Source organism: Puma concolor, chromosome A3 (genome assembly GCF_028749965.1).
Source record: "Puma concolor isolate L17-30 chromosome A3, mPumCon1.1.hap2, whole genome shotgun sequence".
NCBI lineage: Eukaryota > Metazoa > Chordata > Mammalia > Carnivora > Felidae > Puma > Puma concolor.
The window spans coordinates 75,954,136-75,971,933 of record NC_141669.1 but is presented as its reverse complement, the minus strand read 5'-3'; the positions used below and the strand labels follow the sequence as shown (position 1 = coordinate 75,971,933).

General features: G+C 36.2%; 1 protein-coding gene and 1 pseudogene across 6 annotated transcripts in view; one reads left to right on the top strand and one right to left on the bottom strand.

Annotated features, from left to right (window-relative positions):
• The window catches only part of SRBD1 (S1 RNA binding domain 1), a 228,453-nt gene that overhangs the window by 185,296 nt on the left and 25,359 nt on the right, over window positions 1-17,798 (bottom strand). For all 6 annotated transcript variants that reach the window (XR_015249241.1, XM_086701187.1, XM_086701186.1 and 3 more), the window contains exons 6-9: window positions 14,483-14,600; window positions 13,047-13,185; window positions 8,420-8,516; window positions 7,002-7,137 (exon numbers count right to left, since the gene is read on the bottom strand). Coding sequence is in view for 5 of the 6 variants with exons in the window: in XM_086701187.1 (XP_086557313.1) it covers window positions 7,002-7,137; window positions 8,420-8,516; window positions 13,047-13,185; window positions 14,483-14,600 (490 nt within the window). In the remaining variant the exon portion in view is untranslated. The remainder of the gene's footprint in view (window positions 1-7,001; window positions 7,138-8,419; window positions 8,517-13,046; window positions 13,186-14,482; window positions 14,601-17,798) is intronic.
• Window positions 14,807-14,911, top strand: LOC112869768 (U2 spliceosomal RNA; annotated as a pseudogene).

Below are 17,798 nucleotides of genomic sequence, written 5' to 3'. Positions count from 1 at the left end.
AGCAAAACCAAAAGTTGGTTCTCTGAAAATGTCACAAAATTAACAAACCTTTTATTAGACCAAGAAAAAAGGGAGGAAGCATTCCAATTACCAAAATCAAAAACAAGAGGGGCCATTACTATTGAAATTAGAGAAATAAAAAAGATCATAACAGAATACTATGAACAACTGCATGTCAAATTACACCACATAAATAAAATGAAAAAAATTCTTAAAAAGACAGACTGCCAAACAGTAAAATAAAAACAGAAAATCCAAAAAGATCTAAATTAAGTAAAGAAGACTGAATTAGTAATTTAAAATTTTCCCACAAGAAAATGTCCAGGCCCAAATAGCTTCACCATAGAATTCAACCAAACATTTAAAGAATTAATACCAATTCTTCACAAACCCTTCCAAAATATACCATAGAAAACTTCCCAACTCTATTTACCCTGATACCCAAACCAGACAAGAACATTGCAAGAAAAAAATTAAGATCATTATCTCTTATGAATATAGACATGAAAATACTCAATAAAAAAGTAGTAAGCCAAATTCATAAATATATAAAAAGGATTACACACCAGGATCAAAAGGGATTTATTCCAGGAATGCAAAGTTGCTTTAACACCCAGAAATCAACTAGCATAATACATGATACCCATAAAATAAAAAACAAAATTACACAATTATCTTCTTACATAATATATGCAGAAAGAATATCTGACAAAATTCCAGCTTTGTTCATGATAAAAACACTCTACAAATTAGAAATAGAAGGCAACTTCTTCAATGCTATAAAAATCACATACAGAAACTCCACAGATAACATCATATTTAATGGTGAAAGACTGGATGCCTTCCCTCTAAGATTACAAGGGTCTACTCTTGCCACTTCTATTTTCAACATTGTACTGGAGGTTCTAGCCAGAGTAATTAGGCAAGAAAAAGAAAAAGAAGACACCTAAATTGAAAAGAAAGAAATATATCTATTTGCAGATAATATGATCTTATATATGGAAAACCCTAAGGGATTCACCATAAAGCTATCAGAACTAAAAAAAGGAGTTCAGCAGGATTTCAGGATAATCACTTTCTACACACTAGCAGTAAGCATTCTGAAAGTATTTTTTTTTAATTCCATTTACCATAGCAACAAAAGGAATAAAATACTTAGGAGTAAATTTAACAAAGGACATGCAAAACGTAAACTCTGAGAACTACAAAACATTGTTAAAAGAAATTGAAGAAATGGAAAAACATCCCATGTTCATGAACCAGAGGCTTAATATTGCTAAGATGGCAATACTCCCCAAATTGATTTACAGATTCAATGCACACCTATCAAATTCCAGCTAGCTTCTCTCCAAAAACTGACAAACTAATTCTACAATTCATATAGAAGTTCAAGCAACCCAGAGTCAATCTTGAAAAAGAAGAACAAAGTTGGAGGACTCCCACCTTCTGATTTCAAAACTTATTGCAAAGCTAACAGTAATCACAACTGTGTGGTACAGGCATAAGGATAGATACATAGCTTAGTAGAATAAAATTAAAAGAGTTTAGAAATAAATGCATATGCCCAGAATTAACTGATTTTCAACAAGGATGCCAAGACAGTTCATTGGGGAAAATACAGTCTTTTCAACAAGTGACGCCCAGACAACTGGATAGCTACGTTCAAAAGAATGAAGCTACAGGGGTACGGTATTTGACTGCAAAAAAAATGAAGCTGGTTGCCTTCCTCACATCATACACAAAAATTGTTCAAAACTGACCTTAGACCTTAACATAAGAACTAAATCTATAAAACTCTTAGAAGAAAATATAAGAGAAAATCCTTGTGACCATGAATTAGGTAAGGTTTTAGATATAATACTACATGAACAATCACTAAAGGAAAAAAGTAAACAGACTGGACTTCAATAACATTATACCTCAAAGGATACAATTAAGAAAGTGAAAAGAGGGGCGCCTGAGTGGCCAGTCAGTTAAGCATCCAACTTCAGCTCAGGTCATGACCTCGCGGTTCATGGGCTAGGGCCCCACGTGGGGCTCTGTGCTGACACTCAGAGCCTGGAGCCTATTTCGGATTCTGTGTCTCCCTCTCCCTGCCCCTCCCCACTCATGCTGTCTCTCTCAAAAATAAATAAACATTAAAAAAATTAAAAATAAAAAAAGAAAGTGAAAAGAGAACACATAACATGGAAGAAAAGTTTTACAAATCAGTTATCACATAAAAGAGTTAGATCTAGAACATATAAATAATACTAACAACAAGAGCAAAGACCATGTCACCTCTACACTCCAAGTAGGAACTGATATAAAATAAGTGTTCAAGAAAAATTTGTAGGATAATCTCCATGTTACCTTACACCAAAAAAACACCTTTTCACATCTGTATCATCATAAGTTACAAAAATTAACAGCTGTTATGATGAGAAATATGACACAAAAAGTAATGTACTCTAATCTTTTCATTATCCTCTCTTTTAACAGTAAAATGCAGATGGAAGAAAAAACTCAATTTTAAAAATGTTTATAGTGAGCACTTCCAAGTTTGGAAAAACTGGCAATCTCTTGATTCCAAATCTCCCCCTCATCTTCCTATAAGACCTTAATAAAGAGGGACACTTGACTGGCTCAGTCAGTTAAATACCCAACTCTTGATTTTAGCTCAGGTCATCATCTCACCGTGGTGAGATAGAGCCCTGCATCAGGTTCTGCTTGGAATTCTCTCTCTCCCTCTCTTCTTCTCTCCCTGATCCTACCCCACTCACATGTAATCACTCTCTCTCAAAATAAATACATAACCATTTAAAAATAAAATAAGGAGCGCCTGGGTGGCTCAGTCAGTTAAGCATCCAGCTTCACTCAGGTCATGATCTTGTGGTTTGTGAGTTTGAGTCCCATGTCAGGCTCTGTGCTGACAGCTCAGAGCCTGGAACCTGCTTTGGATTCTGTGTCTCCCTCTCTCTCTGTCCTTCCCCTGCTCGCGCTCTGTCACTCTCTCTCTCTGTCTCAAAGATAAATAAAAATTAAAAATAAATAAATAAAATAAAATAAAACCTTAATAAAGAAAATAAAATAACATAGGACCTACATCTATGGCATTTCTAGGAACCAGAACTAGATTGCCATCTGATTTCTCTAAAACAACATACAAAGCAAGACAACAGTGGAGCAACATATTTAAGAAAGTTAAGGGAAGAAAGTGAAAACAAAAAATATACTGATGCAAGCTGTCCATGTATCAAGCCCATAGGAAACAATTGTGAATGTGTTAGAACTCAGAAAATACTGTTCATATATACCATCCTTGAAAAATACAGAAGAGTAGTGGTCAGTAAACTATGGTCCATGGGACAAATCCAGATGAACACCTGTTTTCATAAATAGAATTTCATTAAAACACAACCATGCTCACTCGTTTGTGTATTATCTATGACCGCTTTCATGCTGCAATGACAGCTGTGTAATTGCCGGAAAACCCACCTGGCTCAGAAAATCTAAAACATTTATTCTCTGGTCCTCTACAGAAAAACTTTGCCAACTCTCTATTTGACTAGAGAATAAGCTTCACCCAAAAGAGGACTGGAAAGTTTTGGCAAAAGGACTAAGGCCAGGCATTTCATATAACTGTAGGGCTAAGATTAAAATGGAATCAATATCCATTAAGAAAATACAGGTTGAGGGGAGCCTGGGTGGCTCAGTTGGTTGAGTGTCTGACTTCGGCTCAGGTCATGATCTCGCAGTCTGTGAGCTCAAACCCTACATCAGGCTCCCTGCGTCAGTGCAGAGTCTGTCTCAGATCCTCTGTCTCCCTCTCTCTCTCTCTGTCCCTCCTTCTCTCTTGCTCAACAATAAATAAACATTAAAAAATTTTTAAAAAAGAAAGAAAATACAGGTTGCAATCCTGATACCAATGTAGACTTTAAGCTAAAAACCATTAAATGTAGTAAAGAAGAACACTTTATAATGTTAAAGCCACATTCTGGTTTTGGAATAGAGCAAGGGGACTACATATCACACTTTAAAGATGCTGTTACATAAGACATCACTAACATGGTAGAGTAGGGAACTCCAAAAGTCCATCCTACTACAATAGTAATAAGCTGGCAAAAACTGTCAGAATCAACTTTTTCAGAACTCTGGACCCTAGTAAAAAGCTTATAACAACCAGAGGAACACTTAAAGAAACAAGAAGCCACAGAATCTTGGTAAAAGAGCACTCTGAACTCACCATTTGCTCTCCTCCACTCTGTAGATGAGCAGCGGCCATGAAGATAACAGCCTCATTCCTAGGGCAGGTTGCTAGGGCCAGAGGGAGCGACATGGATCATATTCTCAAAAATTTGTGATCTTGTGTTTTGACCTGTTTGATGGCTCCCTGAAGGACAGACTCAAGGGCTGGCCTTTGTTTTGCCTCAGAGCTTCCCCAGGACAGAAGCCATTTCCTGAGTGGCATTTGTTAGAAGTATTTAAAGGCAAATAATTGTGCCACAGTGTTGAGGGGTGAGGGCTAACAGTAGATGTAGGGATTACAGTCAGGGCAACTAACAAACGTCAAAAAAACCTCAATGAAAAAGAGGCTTGAAAATTAGATACTAAAGGGAAAAGAGTCTTTGTAAAGTTCCTGCATAGATTAGAGAATCCGGGAGTCTGCGTGCATGCTTGGGACAAGACAAACACTCTGAAAAGACCTTAAGCTTTCACCTTTGACGGACCTTTGGGCTCCATGCAAACAGGAAGTGAAAGCTAAGGCAGAGGTGTAAACAGCCTTTCTAGGCCAATGTTGAAGGACAACCCACACACAGCCAATCTGCAAGAACTTGGGAGAGTTTGTTTTTTGTTTTGGCTCCCGGCATTAAGAAAACCTCTGTCAAATAACTAGCTGTCCACAAAGCTAATGGAAGAAATGTCAGTGGTCACACATGACAAAGATGAATACAGATGTTTCAAAAATAATTCAGAAGGCACTAAACAACGACAAAAAAAAATCAACAAACCTCCCCACCAAAGATAGCAGCAACAAATACCAAGGATGGGGGTGGGGGGAAGATCTGATTTTCAGTGTTGGCAATGTATAACACTCAGAATGTCAAGTTTTTAACATAAAACCACAAGGCATACAAAGAAACAGTAAAGTATGACCCATTTACAGGGGAAAAAAAAAGAAACTGACAGAAACTATCCTTGAAGAAGCTCAGACATTAGTCTTAATTAGACCACTGTTTTAAATATGCTCCAAGCTCAAGGAAATCATGGACAGAGACCTAAAGGGAATTAAGAGAATGCAGTCTCAACAAAAACAGAATATAAATAGAGTTGAGAATTATAAGAAGAAACCAAATAGAAATTCTGAGCCAAGAACTACAATGACTGAAATGAAAAATTTACTAAAAGGGTTCAATAGTTAATTTGAGCAAGCGGAAGCAGAATTTCATCAGCAAACTTGAAGATAGGTCAATTGTGATTTATGAAGTCTGAGAAGAAAAATAAACAAATAAACAGAGTCTGAGAGACCTATGGGACACCATCAAGTATACCAACATACATATAACAGGAGACCCAGGAGAGAAGAGAGAGGCAGAAAGAATATTTGAAGAAATAATGGCCCCAAATTTCCCAGTTTTGATAAAAAAAACATTCATCAACACACCCAAGAATCATAATAAATCCCAAGAGGGATAAACTCAAAGAGATCCACAGTGAGACACATTATAATCAAACTGTCCAAACCTAAAGCCAGAGAATCCTCAAAGAAGTAAGAGAAGTAATTCATTATGTGTTAAGGATTCAATAAGATCAACAGCTGATTCTTCATCAAAACCATGGAAGCCACGAGACGGTGGGATGATAAATTCAAACTGCTGAAAAAAAAATGTCAACCACGAATTCTATATCCTGAAAAAGTTCTGGAGATTGGCTGTACAACAATGTGAATATACTTAACAATACTGAACTGTACATTTAAAAACAGGATGGTAAATGGGGTGCCTGGGTGGCTGAGTCGGTTGAGCTTTCGACTTTGGCTCAGGTCATGATCTCACGGTCCGTGAGTTCGAGCCCTGCATCTCGCTCTATGCTGACAGCTCGGAGCCTGGAGCCTGCTTCGAATACTGTGTCTCCCTCTCTCTCTGACCCTCCCCCGTTCATGCTCTGTCTCTGTCTCAAAAATAAATAAACATTAAAAAAAAAGTTAAAAAAAAAAAAACCAGGATCAGGATGGTAAGATTATAAGTTAAACACATATGTTACATGTATTTTATCACAATTAAAAATATATTTTAAAAAAGAAAGAAATTAAGACCTTACAGATGAACAAAAACTGAAGGAGTCTGTCACTAATAGACCAGCCCTACATTTAATTGTTACAGGAATTACTTTAGGCAGAAATGAAAAGACAATGGACAGTAACTCAAAAGTATGCAAAGAAATAAAGAACACTGGTAAAAGTGCTACATAGGTAAAAAACAGTAATTAAAATTTCAGTTTGTAAATAATCTTTTTTTCCCCTATGTGACATAAAAGCCACTTTATACACTGTAGAGACAACCTATGACTACAATTAGGAAAAAAATCAGTAAACTGAAAAATGAAATTAAAACACTGAGATAAAACAACTATGTTTATACAACTAAGTGAGATCTCTCACACTTTATTCTAAATCAGAATACCTCTAATTTGTATGTCATATGAAAAAGATCCAGAATTGAGCTCAAATCCAAGCACACTGAGAAGCAAAGTCTAATACAAAAGATCACCAGCCAGAAAGTCAAAATATCTGAAGCAGTGTATTGTCAGCCCTACTAATAATTCTCAATGTTAGCAACTTTTCTGGGTCTTGAGTTACCCCATTTTGAAATGGGAAGGATATGACAATATTATAAGAATTTATATGAAAAAAAAATGGTTGCCTTAAAAACCTTAATTCCTTAAAAACCAAAGTAGTAGGCAAATTCAAAGTATCATCATTATTATTACTATCAGCATGGATAAGCAGTTTCCTTATTTACCTGATGATGTTGGATGTTTCTTATGTTGCATGAAAAATTCTGGTAGAGCAGAAACTTATCAACGTCTTTCTCATTTACTTTTTTTGAGGACACCTTCGCCAGAGATGACTGGATGCAAATATACCTATTTTGGCACCTGTTCAGATAAATATGCACAAAACAAGCAGTTACAAATATACTTTATTAATGTAAAATTAACAAAAAAAAGTTAAGGCATAGTTATTACTATGCCTTAGTAAAGAAACACCTTTTATGGAAATAACGTTAGCAAAAACTTAAGCCATTACCAAATGAAAAATTTTTAAATGATGCCCAACTATAAAAATGTACTGACCCATCAAAAGAGGACTCTGCCCATTCATGCTAGCATAGGTCCTCCAGAGCTATGTCTATATCAATCCTCCTATAAAATGCCTATGTCAGTTCAGATACCATCTGGTATCTACAGATACCAGATTGGTAATTCTAGTCTAGATATCTTTCCTAACCACTGAGTGAAGCAGTCAGAGCCCAGTAAAAGCTAAAAAGAAGGGAAACAAGAGGATGTGGTGGGACAACTTCCAATGACAGGCCAAATTCAGCAGTGTAATTACTTACAAAAACACAATTAAAATCCGGGCAGTTCTCCTTCTCTGACTCATTCCTACTAGGGCCACTGAGGAAATAGGAAAGTTCTCTCCCTTGGATTAACAAAAACCCTGACAAGCGATGGTAGTCACGGGTTCATCTCCCCCTTCCTCTCCTCTGCACACCTCACTCAGCCAGCGATGTGGAGAAAGAGTAAGAGCATAAAGGTTTTTGCTGGAAAACCCTGTCTTGCCTGCTGATAGACAGCTGAAAAATATATTAAAACAGGGTTTTGAGATATCTTTCTTTAATGAGGCATAAAATCCAAAGGCCCAAGTAGGGCTTAGGTCATGAGGTTTTAATCTCTTATAAATTGGGACTGTGATACCATGGATAAGCTGCTCTCTCCATCAGCTGAAATTCATTTTGAGGTCAACACTTTTATCTTCACCTGATATTAAAGTTAAATGATATTATATAATACATGTATAGTACACACATCACATATGTTCACAAAGCATGCCACCCGCTCTAAATGAACATGGATCTCTCTAGCACACGCTGTGTAACCACGCAATAGTTTTTAAACTGTTCCTCACAGCCCTCCATTGAGTTTCAGTGTAAGGAGGATGAGCAGGCAGAGTTCCAGGCGCCCTGCCTAGAATTCAATTAAAGCAACTTTACTTTTATCTGTTTTATGTATTAGGGCTCTGCTGCTTGAACAAAGAGTTCTGCTACCAAAAAACAGTCCAAAAATAAAGTTTTTAATGAACACTGGTGTTAGCACTAACCATATGACCCTTACCAGCATGAGTCCACAAAGCAGAGAACTCTATAAAAGAGTTACTCACAATTTCCGAATGAAGTCAAGCGTGTCTTTGTCTTTAGCAATCATGTCTGCTAAAATATGCTGCACTCCCGTTTCAATATCCTGGAGTGCTGAAAGTCCTTTAAGAAATGGGTAAGAGGGAAAACAAAAGCAAGAACTACAGATTGGTTTTTTTTTTTTTTTAATCTATAATTAAATCACAATAAATTTATTCCAGTCAAAATAAACCCTTAAACGGAAAAACTTAAGACAGAAAAGTATCATAGCACTGACCAGTTTACCTCTGAAAAAAAAGTAACAAGTCTCCAAAGCAAGAATACAGGACCTTTACATACCATATAACCTAATGGTGAAAAATGCAACTCTAGAACCATCTACCTGGTCTAATCCTAGTTCACTACTTACCAAATGTCTGACTTTGGGCAAGTAACTTGACCTCTCTGTGCCTCAGTTTCCTATAAAAATGCAAAAATAATAGTACCTACTTCACAAAGTATTTACAGAGGTTAAATGTATTATGGGAAATATGTATTAACAGAGTCATAACCTAAGATATACCACCTCATACCACTTAGAAAAATTATCCTTTACAAATAGTAATTTTATTAATATTCCTATTTTGACTTCTGAGGCGTTTACTCACATTTAAAAAAAAATTTTTTTTTTCAACGTTTATTTATTTTTGGGACAGAGAGAGACAGAGCATGAACGGGGGAGGGGCAGAGAGAGAGGGAGACACAGAATCGGAAACAAGCTCCAGGCTCTGAGCCATCAGCCCAGAGCCTGACGCGGGGCTCGAACTCACGGACCGCGAGATGGTGACCTGGCTGAAGTCGGATGCCTAACTGACTGCGCCACCCAGGCGCCCCCGTTTACTCACGTTTTTAATGACCCACTTGAATTTCTCAAATCTCAGGAGCACAAAACAAGAGCTATTTGTGATTGTTCATCTATTTCATAGTTGAACTGTCTACCAATGGTGCGTTATGTTCTTTCTAAGTGCTTCCGGTTTGCTAATTTATAGCAGTGACTCTTGAACATTATAGCCCCTGTGATATCAACTTCTATATACATTGAGAGAAATCATCTGCATTGCCTTCTTCCGTTTCTTCTATCTTAATTGTTCTATCTCCATTAAAGCTTCTTATTTTTTTTACATTAAAGCTTGAGTTACACAAGCACTAAGTATCATTAGGTTTTTCTGAGAGCATAATTTTAATGAGTAATAGGTACAAAAGACGAAGAGAACAGGAGGACAGACTTATGGAGACATTAATAAAGAGAAATGCGTTGTTGAGTTTTGTTATAACTAATCTTGAGTAACTACATTTATTTTAAAGGAATTTAACGATTAAAATTAATACAAATTCTGTTTACATTTTAAGAGAATTTCCCCATGAGGGGATTTTCAGGAGTGAATTACCTTTGAGAAGTAGAAGGCTATTTATGTAAATGACCTAGAACAACTGTGACATACAGTAAGCAGTCAATAAATGTCTGTTCTTGGTGAGCTATCTCCCTAGATCAGTCTTCATCTTAGAAAAACAGTCACTATGCAATAACTCCTGGAGTCCCAAACCACCTCACAGCATCATTACACAAAGTTTAATGAGAATACCAGGGTGATAAGTGAAAAGTGAAGATGGAACCCATCTCCAATAACAACCATCGATGAGAGAGAACAGAAAGAGGAAGTTATAGATTTTGCTATTATAACAAAAGACCTCTGAAAAGCCCCCATCATTTTGGGTGAACACAATTTGTAAAGTTTTTATAATTAATAAATCTTATATAATTAAAATTATGCTAGAGCTCTAGAGCAATGTTTTTATAGTCTAAGGACCCCAGAATACAATCATACTAGGTACCTGTTACAAACACAGATTCCTAGGCTTTGGGACTTTTGTGTTACAGAGCATCCCAGATAATTCTGATAAGCTCATTCAAGTTTAAGGAAAAAAAAAAAAACAAAAAAAAAACCAACACTGCTGGGGAGGTGCCTTGAACTCTTAGAGCAGTGGTTCTTAGTGGGAGGTAGAAATTATCAATCACTGGACTCATCCAAATTACATAAGCCCTCTCAAGAGAAAAGACTGGAAAAGAGTCTTGTGTGTTTGAAAAAGCACCTTCTTCCATCAGAAAGACTCGGTCATTGGGGCTTAATACAGCCAAGAATAATGTAAGTCCACAAAGGTTAGCACCTCAATGAAAGCAGGAGAAAATAAGGACTACAGGAGTCAAAAATCTTATTTCCTTTCTTGTAGTGAAAGCTTTCCAGCCACAGATTCTTCAAAGCTCCACAAATGTAACAAAAACTGAAGGACCAACATTTCTTTCACTTTATCTGCACTAAGGCTACCTCTTCTGTACAACAGAGCAATCAGCTACTTCTCTTCGTAAACAAAACAGGGATATTCTGGAAATTCTAGGATGTATTCCATTTGTGGCATCTATATGTTTCTGATTCAGATCAAATTCTTGTTGGTCTGTGGCAAGAAGTGTCTTCTACTTCACACTGAAATATCTGGTTTCTTAGACATTTCTTTGAGAAATGATGGGAATGATGAAAATACTTCTTGAGAGAAACAATAAGAGATCTGAGGGTGATCATGAGTCTGTAGATAACCTAAAAGAGCAAAGAAAAGAACACTCCAAGCGAACTTTAAAAACCAGTACCTAGATTGTTTGGAGTTAATTATAATTCTTTGACATTTATGATAAGAGTGAAAGAAAAAGGGAATAAAGCAAACAGGAAGTCCAATACATGTGCTAATACTACATTAGCTGCAATAAGCCTTGACCGATCCGCATTATCAGAAGTATCACCAAGTGTCATCACCATGTAGTCCATGAGCATCACTACATATAGCCACTCAGAGATACAGTTATCAAACCTATCCAGTAGGAATTTAGTATATGAGTGAACTAAGGAAAACTTTGTACCAAAGGAGGTGAAAGGAAAAGAAATCGACCATAAGAGAAAAATAAGAACAGACAACAAAACTTTACGCATCTGATATTCCGAAAACTCCAACATTTGATTCTAAGAAAACCTACTATCACTGGCCAAGAAAGTTCCCACAGTGGCTGACCTTCATGCTTGTCTATACAGTCTCAGCTACTATTAAAACATTAAATTTGCAATCATTTGAAAATCTAAAAAACACACGTTAAAAAAGTAAACAGGGGGGCGCCCGGGTAGCTCAGTCGGTTAAGCGTCCGACTTCGGCTCAGGTCGTGATCTCCTGGTCCGTGAGTTCGAGCCGCGTGTCGGGCTCTGTGCTGACATCTCAGAGCCTGGAGCCTGCTTCAGATTCTGTGTCTCCCTCTCTCTCTGGCCCTCCCCCACTCATGCTCTGTCTCTCTCTGTCTCAGAAATAAATAAACATTAAAAAATTTAAAAAAAAAATTAAACAAACTTCACTTTTACTCATTTCAACCCATCTCTAAACACAAATAATACTAATTTGCTTTTTCTTTTAATTATTGCCTTTTTCGAAACAGAGATTAAGATAAGTGTATTTGTATGTGAACAGACATATGGAGTTTTACAGACACTCATCCTTAATTTTTTAATAACAAACTCACACTGCTGAATTGTTTAAAAGGAACACAGGTTACAGTATGCTAGGATTCTCTACAGTGTAGTAGTACATACTGTGGAATTTCTTATCAGAGACTGCCCCCTATAGACACTTAAGTCTCCCAGCCTAAAGAATCAACAGAAGGCCAAAGAAACTAGAATGAGTGCAGGAATTAGGAGAGCACCAATCTCCCCATCCCATCCTGTCAGAGCACTCCCCCCAAAAAGCCGTGCTTACTCAAAGCTCTCACTCTAGGGTTTATTTTGTCAATAAAACCAATGTATCCTGACATGCATCAGTTGTCACTTTCCTTGGGTTTTTCTTAGAATTCTCTCTCTTACCCTCTTCCCATCTCATTCTCTCTTGTGCACACACACACAAAAGGAGAGGAAGATACACTTCAGAAAAAAGAAACTTTACACCTGGAGAGTAGAAGTGTGGAAGCAGGCCTTCACTTTATAACTCATGTATGTCAGAATCATTGAAATTCTTTTTAAAGAATACATACAACTTTTGTAATTAAATAATTTTTTAGAAACAGAGTATTTTAAAAGATAATATAGGACATTCTTTATAACACTGGGATGTGAAAAAATTATTTAAAAAGGAAAAGAAAGCAATTATCTTAAAAGAAAAGGTTAGCAAAATTGACAAGATTAATAATTCAACTACAAAATTAAGATCTTCTATTTTCTTTTTATTTAATAGACAGCATAAAGAAAGTGAAAAGAGAAGTTACAAACTGGGAGATAAGATTTATAATACACATAACTGAGAAAGAGTATCTTAAAAAGTACTTATAAATTAATAAGAAAAGAGAAACAACAACACAAAATAAAAATGGGCAAAAGACTAGAACAGGCACTTCATCAAAAGAAGAAGCTGGATGGCTAAGCAGGAGGTATATGGGGATTTGTTTTATTAGAATTATTTATTCTTTATATGCTATAATATTCTTTTGCATAGTCATTACTTAATGAAATTTTTTTTTAACATAGTTTTCAAATTTGGAAAAAAAGAAAAAGAAAAAGAAACAGGGATGATCTCTTGAAGTAAAGCTGGTACCTTTTACATTGGGTTTAATGTAAGATAGCAGATTGAGCTGCCCTGGATTCTCAAGCAGTGTCCTGGCTGCTCCTTCTAATCCCAACTGCTTTGCTCTCTGGGCTTTAGTGCCTTTGCTCCCAGTTTTATATGGAGCTGACTGCAGGGGGAGGAAAAAAAAAGTCAGAAAATACACCACACCATTCAGTGTTAAAAAGCAAAAGTTAAAATTAAAACACACAATTAGAAGACATGGTGGGGAGGCTAAAGACATCCTTTTCTCAACCCTTCAGAGACAAATTAATACTAACCAGAGACTACTAGCTATACAAAGATGGTTGTTCCTCATCTGATTCTTTATACTTTTCTACACACTTGACATTAGGCATTTATTTGTATTCACTCATCTCAAAAACAGTGCCAGGGGCACCTGGGTGGCTCAATCGGTTAAGCATCTGACTTCAGCTCAGATCATGATCTCGAGGTCCATGAGTTCGAGCCCCGCGTCAGGCTCTGTGCTGACATCTCAGAGCCTGGAGCCTGCTTCAGATTCTGTGTCTCCCCCTCTCTCTCTGCCCCTCCCCTGCTTGCACTCTGTCTCTTTCTCTCTCATTATATATTAAGTAAATATTTAATATTTATTTATTTAAAAAAAAAAACCTCAGTGCCTGGACAGAAAGAACTGTAAGACCCTCTCCTCAACCCAAGGGAGCTCCTCTAAAAGCTGCAAATACACAATGCTTCCACTGCCTAAGGCACATTCACTCCTCAATCTGAGCCATCAGACTTCTCTGCCCACACATCTTGCTGAAAGTCGTAACCCAAAGAACCACAATGATCCCCTAATTACCAAATATACATCTTTCAGTCCTCACCTTGCCAAGCCTCACTGCTACATTTACTTACTTAACTGCTGATCCTTACCTCCTTCTAAGACTCTCTTCCCTAGTCTTCCAAGATGTCATCATCTCCTGATTCTCCTCTTATTTCTCTGACCATTCTTTCCATGTCTCCGTCTTCGGCTCACCCTTCCTCCACCCGTGCTTCAAAAGTTAGTGTTCCTCAATGGTCTATCTTGACCTGCTTACCCACAAACTCTCCCTGAGTGAAATCTTCCATTCTCTTGGTTATAAATACCAACCACATGCTGAAGACGCTCACAGCTAGGTCTCCAGCTCAGCATTCCCCCTTAGGCTTCCCAATTCAATTCCATAACCTACTTTCATTTGCCCCCCACTTAACTGGAAATGCCTTGGAGACAAGGACTGCGTATCACCTATCTTAGAAAACACAAAAAAGCATTTGATAGATATTTATTGAATAAAGAATAAACACCTTGTTGAATTAAATAACGGTGGCTGATGATTTTAGCTTTTTATTTCCAGATCTTTTATAACTATAAAAAGATCCATATAATTATATACTTAGGTAGGTATTATATTAAAAGAGTTTCTTACCACATGTTCTAGTTCTTCAAAAGTTTTACAGTTCAGTAAGGCTTTTAACAAGCACTCAGACATCTTCCCCTCCTTCTTAATTTTTTGGATTGTACTATGAACCTTCTTTGCAACAGCCCTGAAAATAAAAACTTTCATAATATACAAGACTTCTATGTCAAAACATCCTTTATGAAGCTGTCTCAAACTTACAACAAACTTGTAGGGGAGATAAAAACATTTTTGCCCTCTGAACCATTTGAGGATAAGTTACCTTCACCCAAATACTTTAGTGTATGTTTTCTATAAACAAGAATCTCCTCCTATGTAACAATATAGCCATCAATCACTTCTTGGCCTTTTGGCTAAGATCAAGTGTAGTACCATATAGCCATCAAAATCAGGTAATGGGTATTGATATATTACTATATTCTAATCCTCAGACCTCATGTAAGTATCACCAAGTATTTCCATAATGTCCATGATAGTGAATTCAGTTAAGAGTGGGTTGTATGTAACTGCCATGTGTCTACAGTCTCCTTCAAGCAGAAACCGTATTTCAGTCTCCCCTTGATTTTTAGAGCCTTGATCCTTTAGAATGTTACAGGCCAGTTGTTTTGTAGAATGTCCTACACTTTTGAGTTTCTCTGATGTTTCTTCACAATTTGATTCAGATGGTCTATCTCTGGCCAGGAATATTGTAATAGAGTAATGCCATGTTCTTATCACTACATCCTGTTAGGCAGCAAATAATTTTCATTTGTACTATTACTTATCACTTTAGATCATTTGATAGTGTCTGTGGGTTTCTCGACAATGCAGGCACTCTATTTCTCTGTAATTAAGTATTTTGTGGAGAGGTGCTCTGAAACTATTTAATTATTCCTTCCTTACTAAACTCTCAATTTATTCACTAATTTATTTATATCACCATGGACTCATGATTTTTTTATAATCCATTACTAACACTTATTTTGATGCTCAAATTGTTCCAAATTTGACCAGAAGTAACCTCTTCAAGCTAGTTTCTGTGTTCTTTTGACATGTCCCCATCATTCTGTGAGTACTTCCTTATTCTCTGGCACAAGATACTCCAGGCTTTTACTTTCTCTGCCCCGGCCCTGCAATCAAACGAATAGTACATAGAAACCAAGTTATGGGTGCTAGATGTGCTCACTGCTACTGGGTATCACCACTCAGGCTCAGCATGCATAACATCCATCCATAACTGGTTTCTAAACACAGTTCTCCAATGGAGAGAGCCAGGATACCACAGAGAAAAAAGCTGATACCAGGAATCGAAGTACAGGTAGGGGCAAAGGCACAGTTGTTCCACCACTTTATGATGATTTTGTACTGTGAATGTACAATCTTATCATTATATTTAGCAACTGAAATTGCTAAAATAATAGAAAAAAGTTAGATGACAATATACATTATTAGAAATGGTTGATGGAAAAAAATTAAATCTACTTATGAAAAAAGAAAAAAAAAAGAGAGAAGATGGTAAATTAAAGAGGAGGCACATGAGTTCTTCGATTACAATCGATGTATCTTTTACAATCCTGGTAACCCAAGACTATTTTCAGGGGCTGAAGCCCACCAGGGTCATTTTGACAAAAGGCCAATGAACTACTGGTCTTCATATAAAAAGGAGGAAAGGCATCTTTAGAGAAAATTCAGGAAGTTTTTCTTACTATCCATAATCAACCTCTTTCATTCACATTTTTAACAGAGACCATCAATAAAACATATTTTTTACTTTGCAATCTGGCATATATTATATACACATATAATTTCATATATAATAAAATTACATAAACATAATATAAATATATATAGTAAACAGTTATATAAACGTATGATAAACAGTTTCATAAAACACTATTTACTTTTACTACATAAACTGCGTCTTACATTTTCTATTCTTTATTTCATTTTTGTTAAAGTGGTAATGACCTACTAAATTAGTTTCACTACTCCTTTACTGGTAGCAATTAACAGATTGAAAAAGCAGTGCTCCAGGGATAGAAAATGCTGAGCTTAAAAAAAAATGAAGACCATAACTCGTTACCAAATCTCTATATAATATAAAAAGATCTTCCAAGCCCCAGTCAATGCTCTCACTCACACAGAGAACTATTCTTCTACTAATATTCAATATATTTCACTATTAATAGATACCCAGAGAATTAACTCTTTTGCAGAAGTTATTCTATAAAGAAAAAATAATAATAATCTTGACATAAAGTTTCCATTTGTTCCCCATACAACCAAATATTATTAGAATACCTTTAATTTTTAAAACAAACTATTCTTGCTTGTTTGTGACACTTTCCCCAACTTCAGATCCCCAAATCCTCAGATTTTCCTCATTACCTTGCCTTCACCTAAATAGAAAGCTTCAGAATTTATAAACTACTGACCTTCTACATGTGGCCTGTAGATGGTTTTGTTTGACCCAGAAATTTTTTACATAAAAACTCAGATTAAGGGTTCTTTTAAAAAATAGGACAAGCTGTCAAACTGGGTAGACAAGTCTGCATGTCAGTAATCTGCTGGAGTAGAGGGGCAGCAGTTAGAAGTCTGGGTCTCCAGTTCATATCCCTTGATGCCTTATTATACTAACCTGGTCCTAGAAGACTTGAATCTGATTAACTAGTGATTTATACCACTGAGTTGGTTAATTGATTTGCCTCTCAATGAAATGTAACTCTCCACAATTAGCATTTTAATCCTCCTGGCACTAAAAGAAAGTCAACAAAAGATGTAGAAATAAATGCTAGTGAGTTGCAAGTTCCCCTGAAATCACAGGAAGGTCATTAGGCTTGTTGTAAAAATAACCTTTAGCACTTTTAGAATGGCTTGCTGGTAAGACTATATACCTTGTCATAAAGTTGAAGAACACACCCACTGATATCACAGTGGCTGGCATGTAAGAGACATGCAATAAATGCAGAAATGGTGAAGAGTGTTTTAATAAACTCTACTAAAAATTACAGTTAATCTGATAGTCTTTGTATGCTTATTTCTGAGTTATTACAGTAAGACCAGAGTAATAATTTTTTAAAGGGTGCTTTTCATTCTATAACTACACAAAACGTAAAACCCATTAATATCAAACTACCATGCCCTTTAAAAGAACAGAAAAAGGAAATAGACATATTTCCCACCAAACTCTATACTGCCAAAAAATCTCTCCATTTAGGGATTTTATAGTTTTAAGAGGGAAGTTTTAAATAAGCTGTTGAAGATTCAGACTAAAATGTACTTTTCATTTGTACTATTACTTATCACTTTAGATCATTTGATAGTATCTGTGGGTTTCTCCATGGTG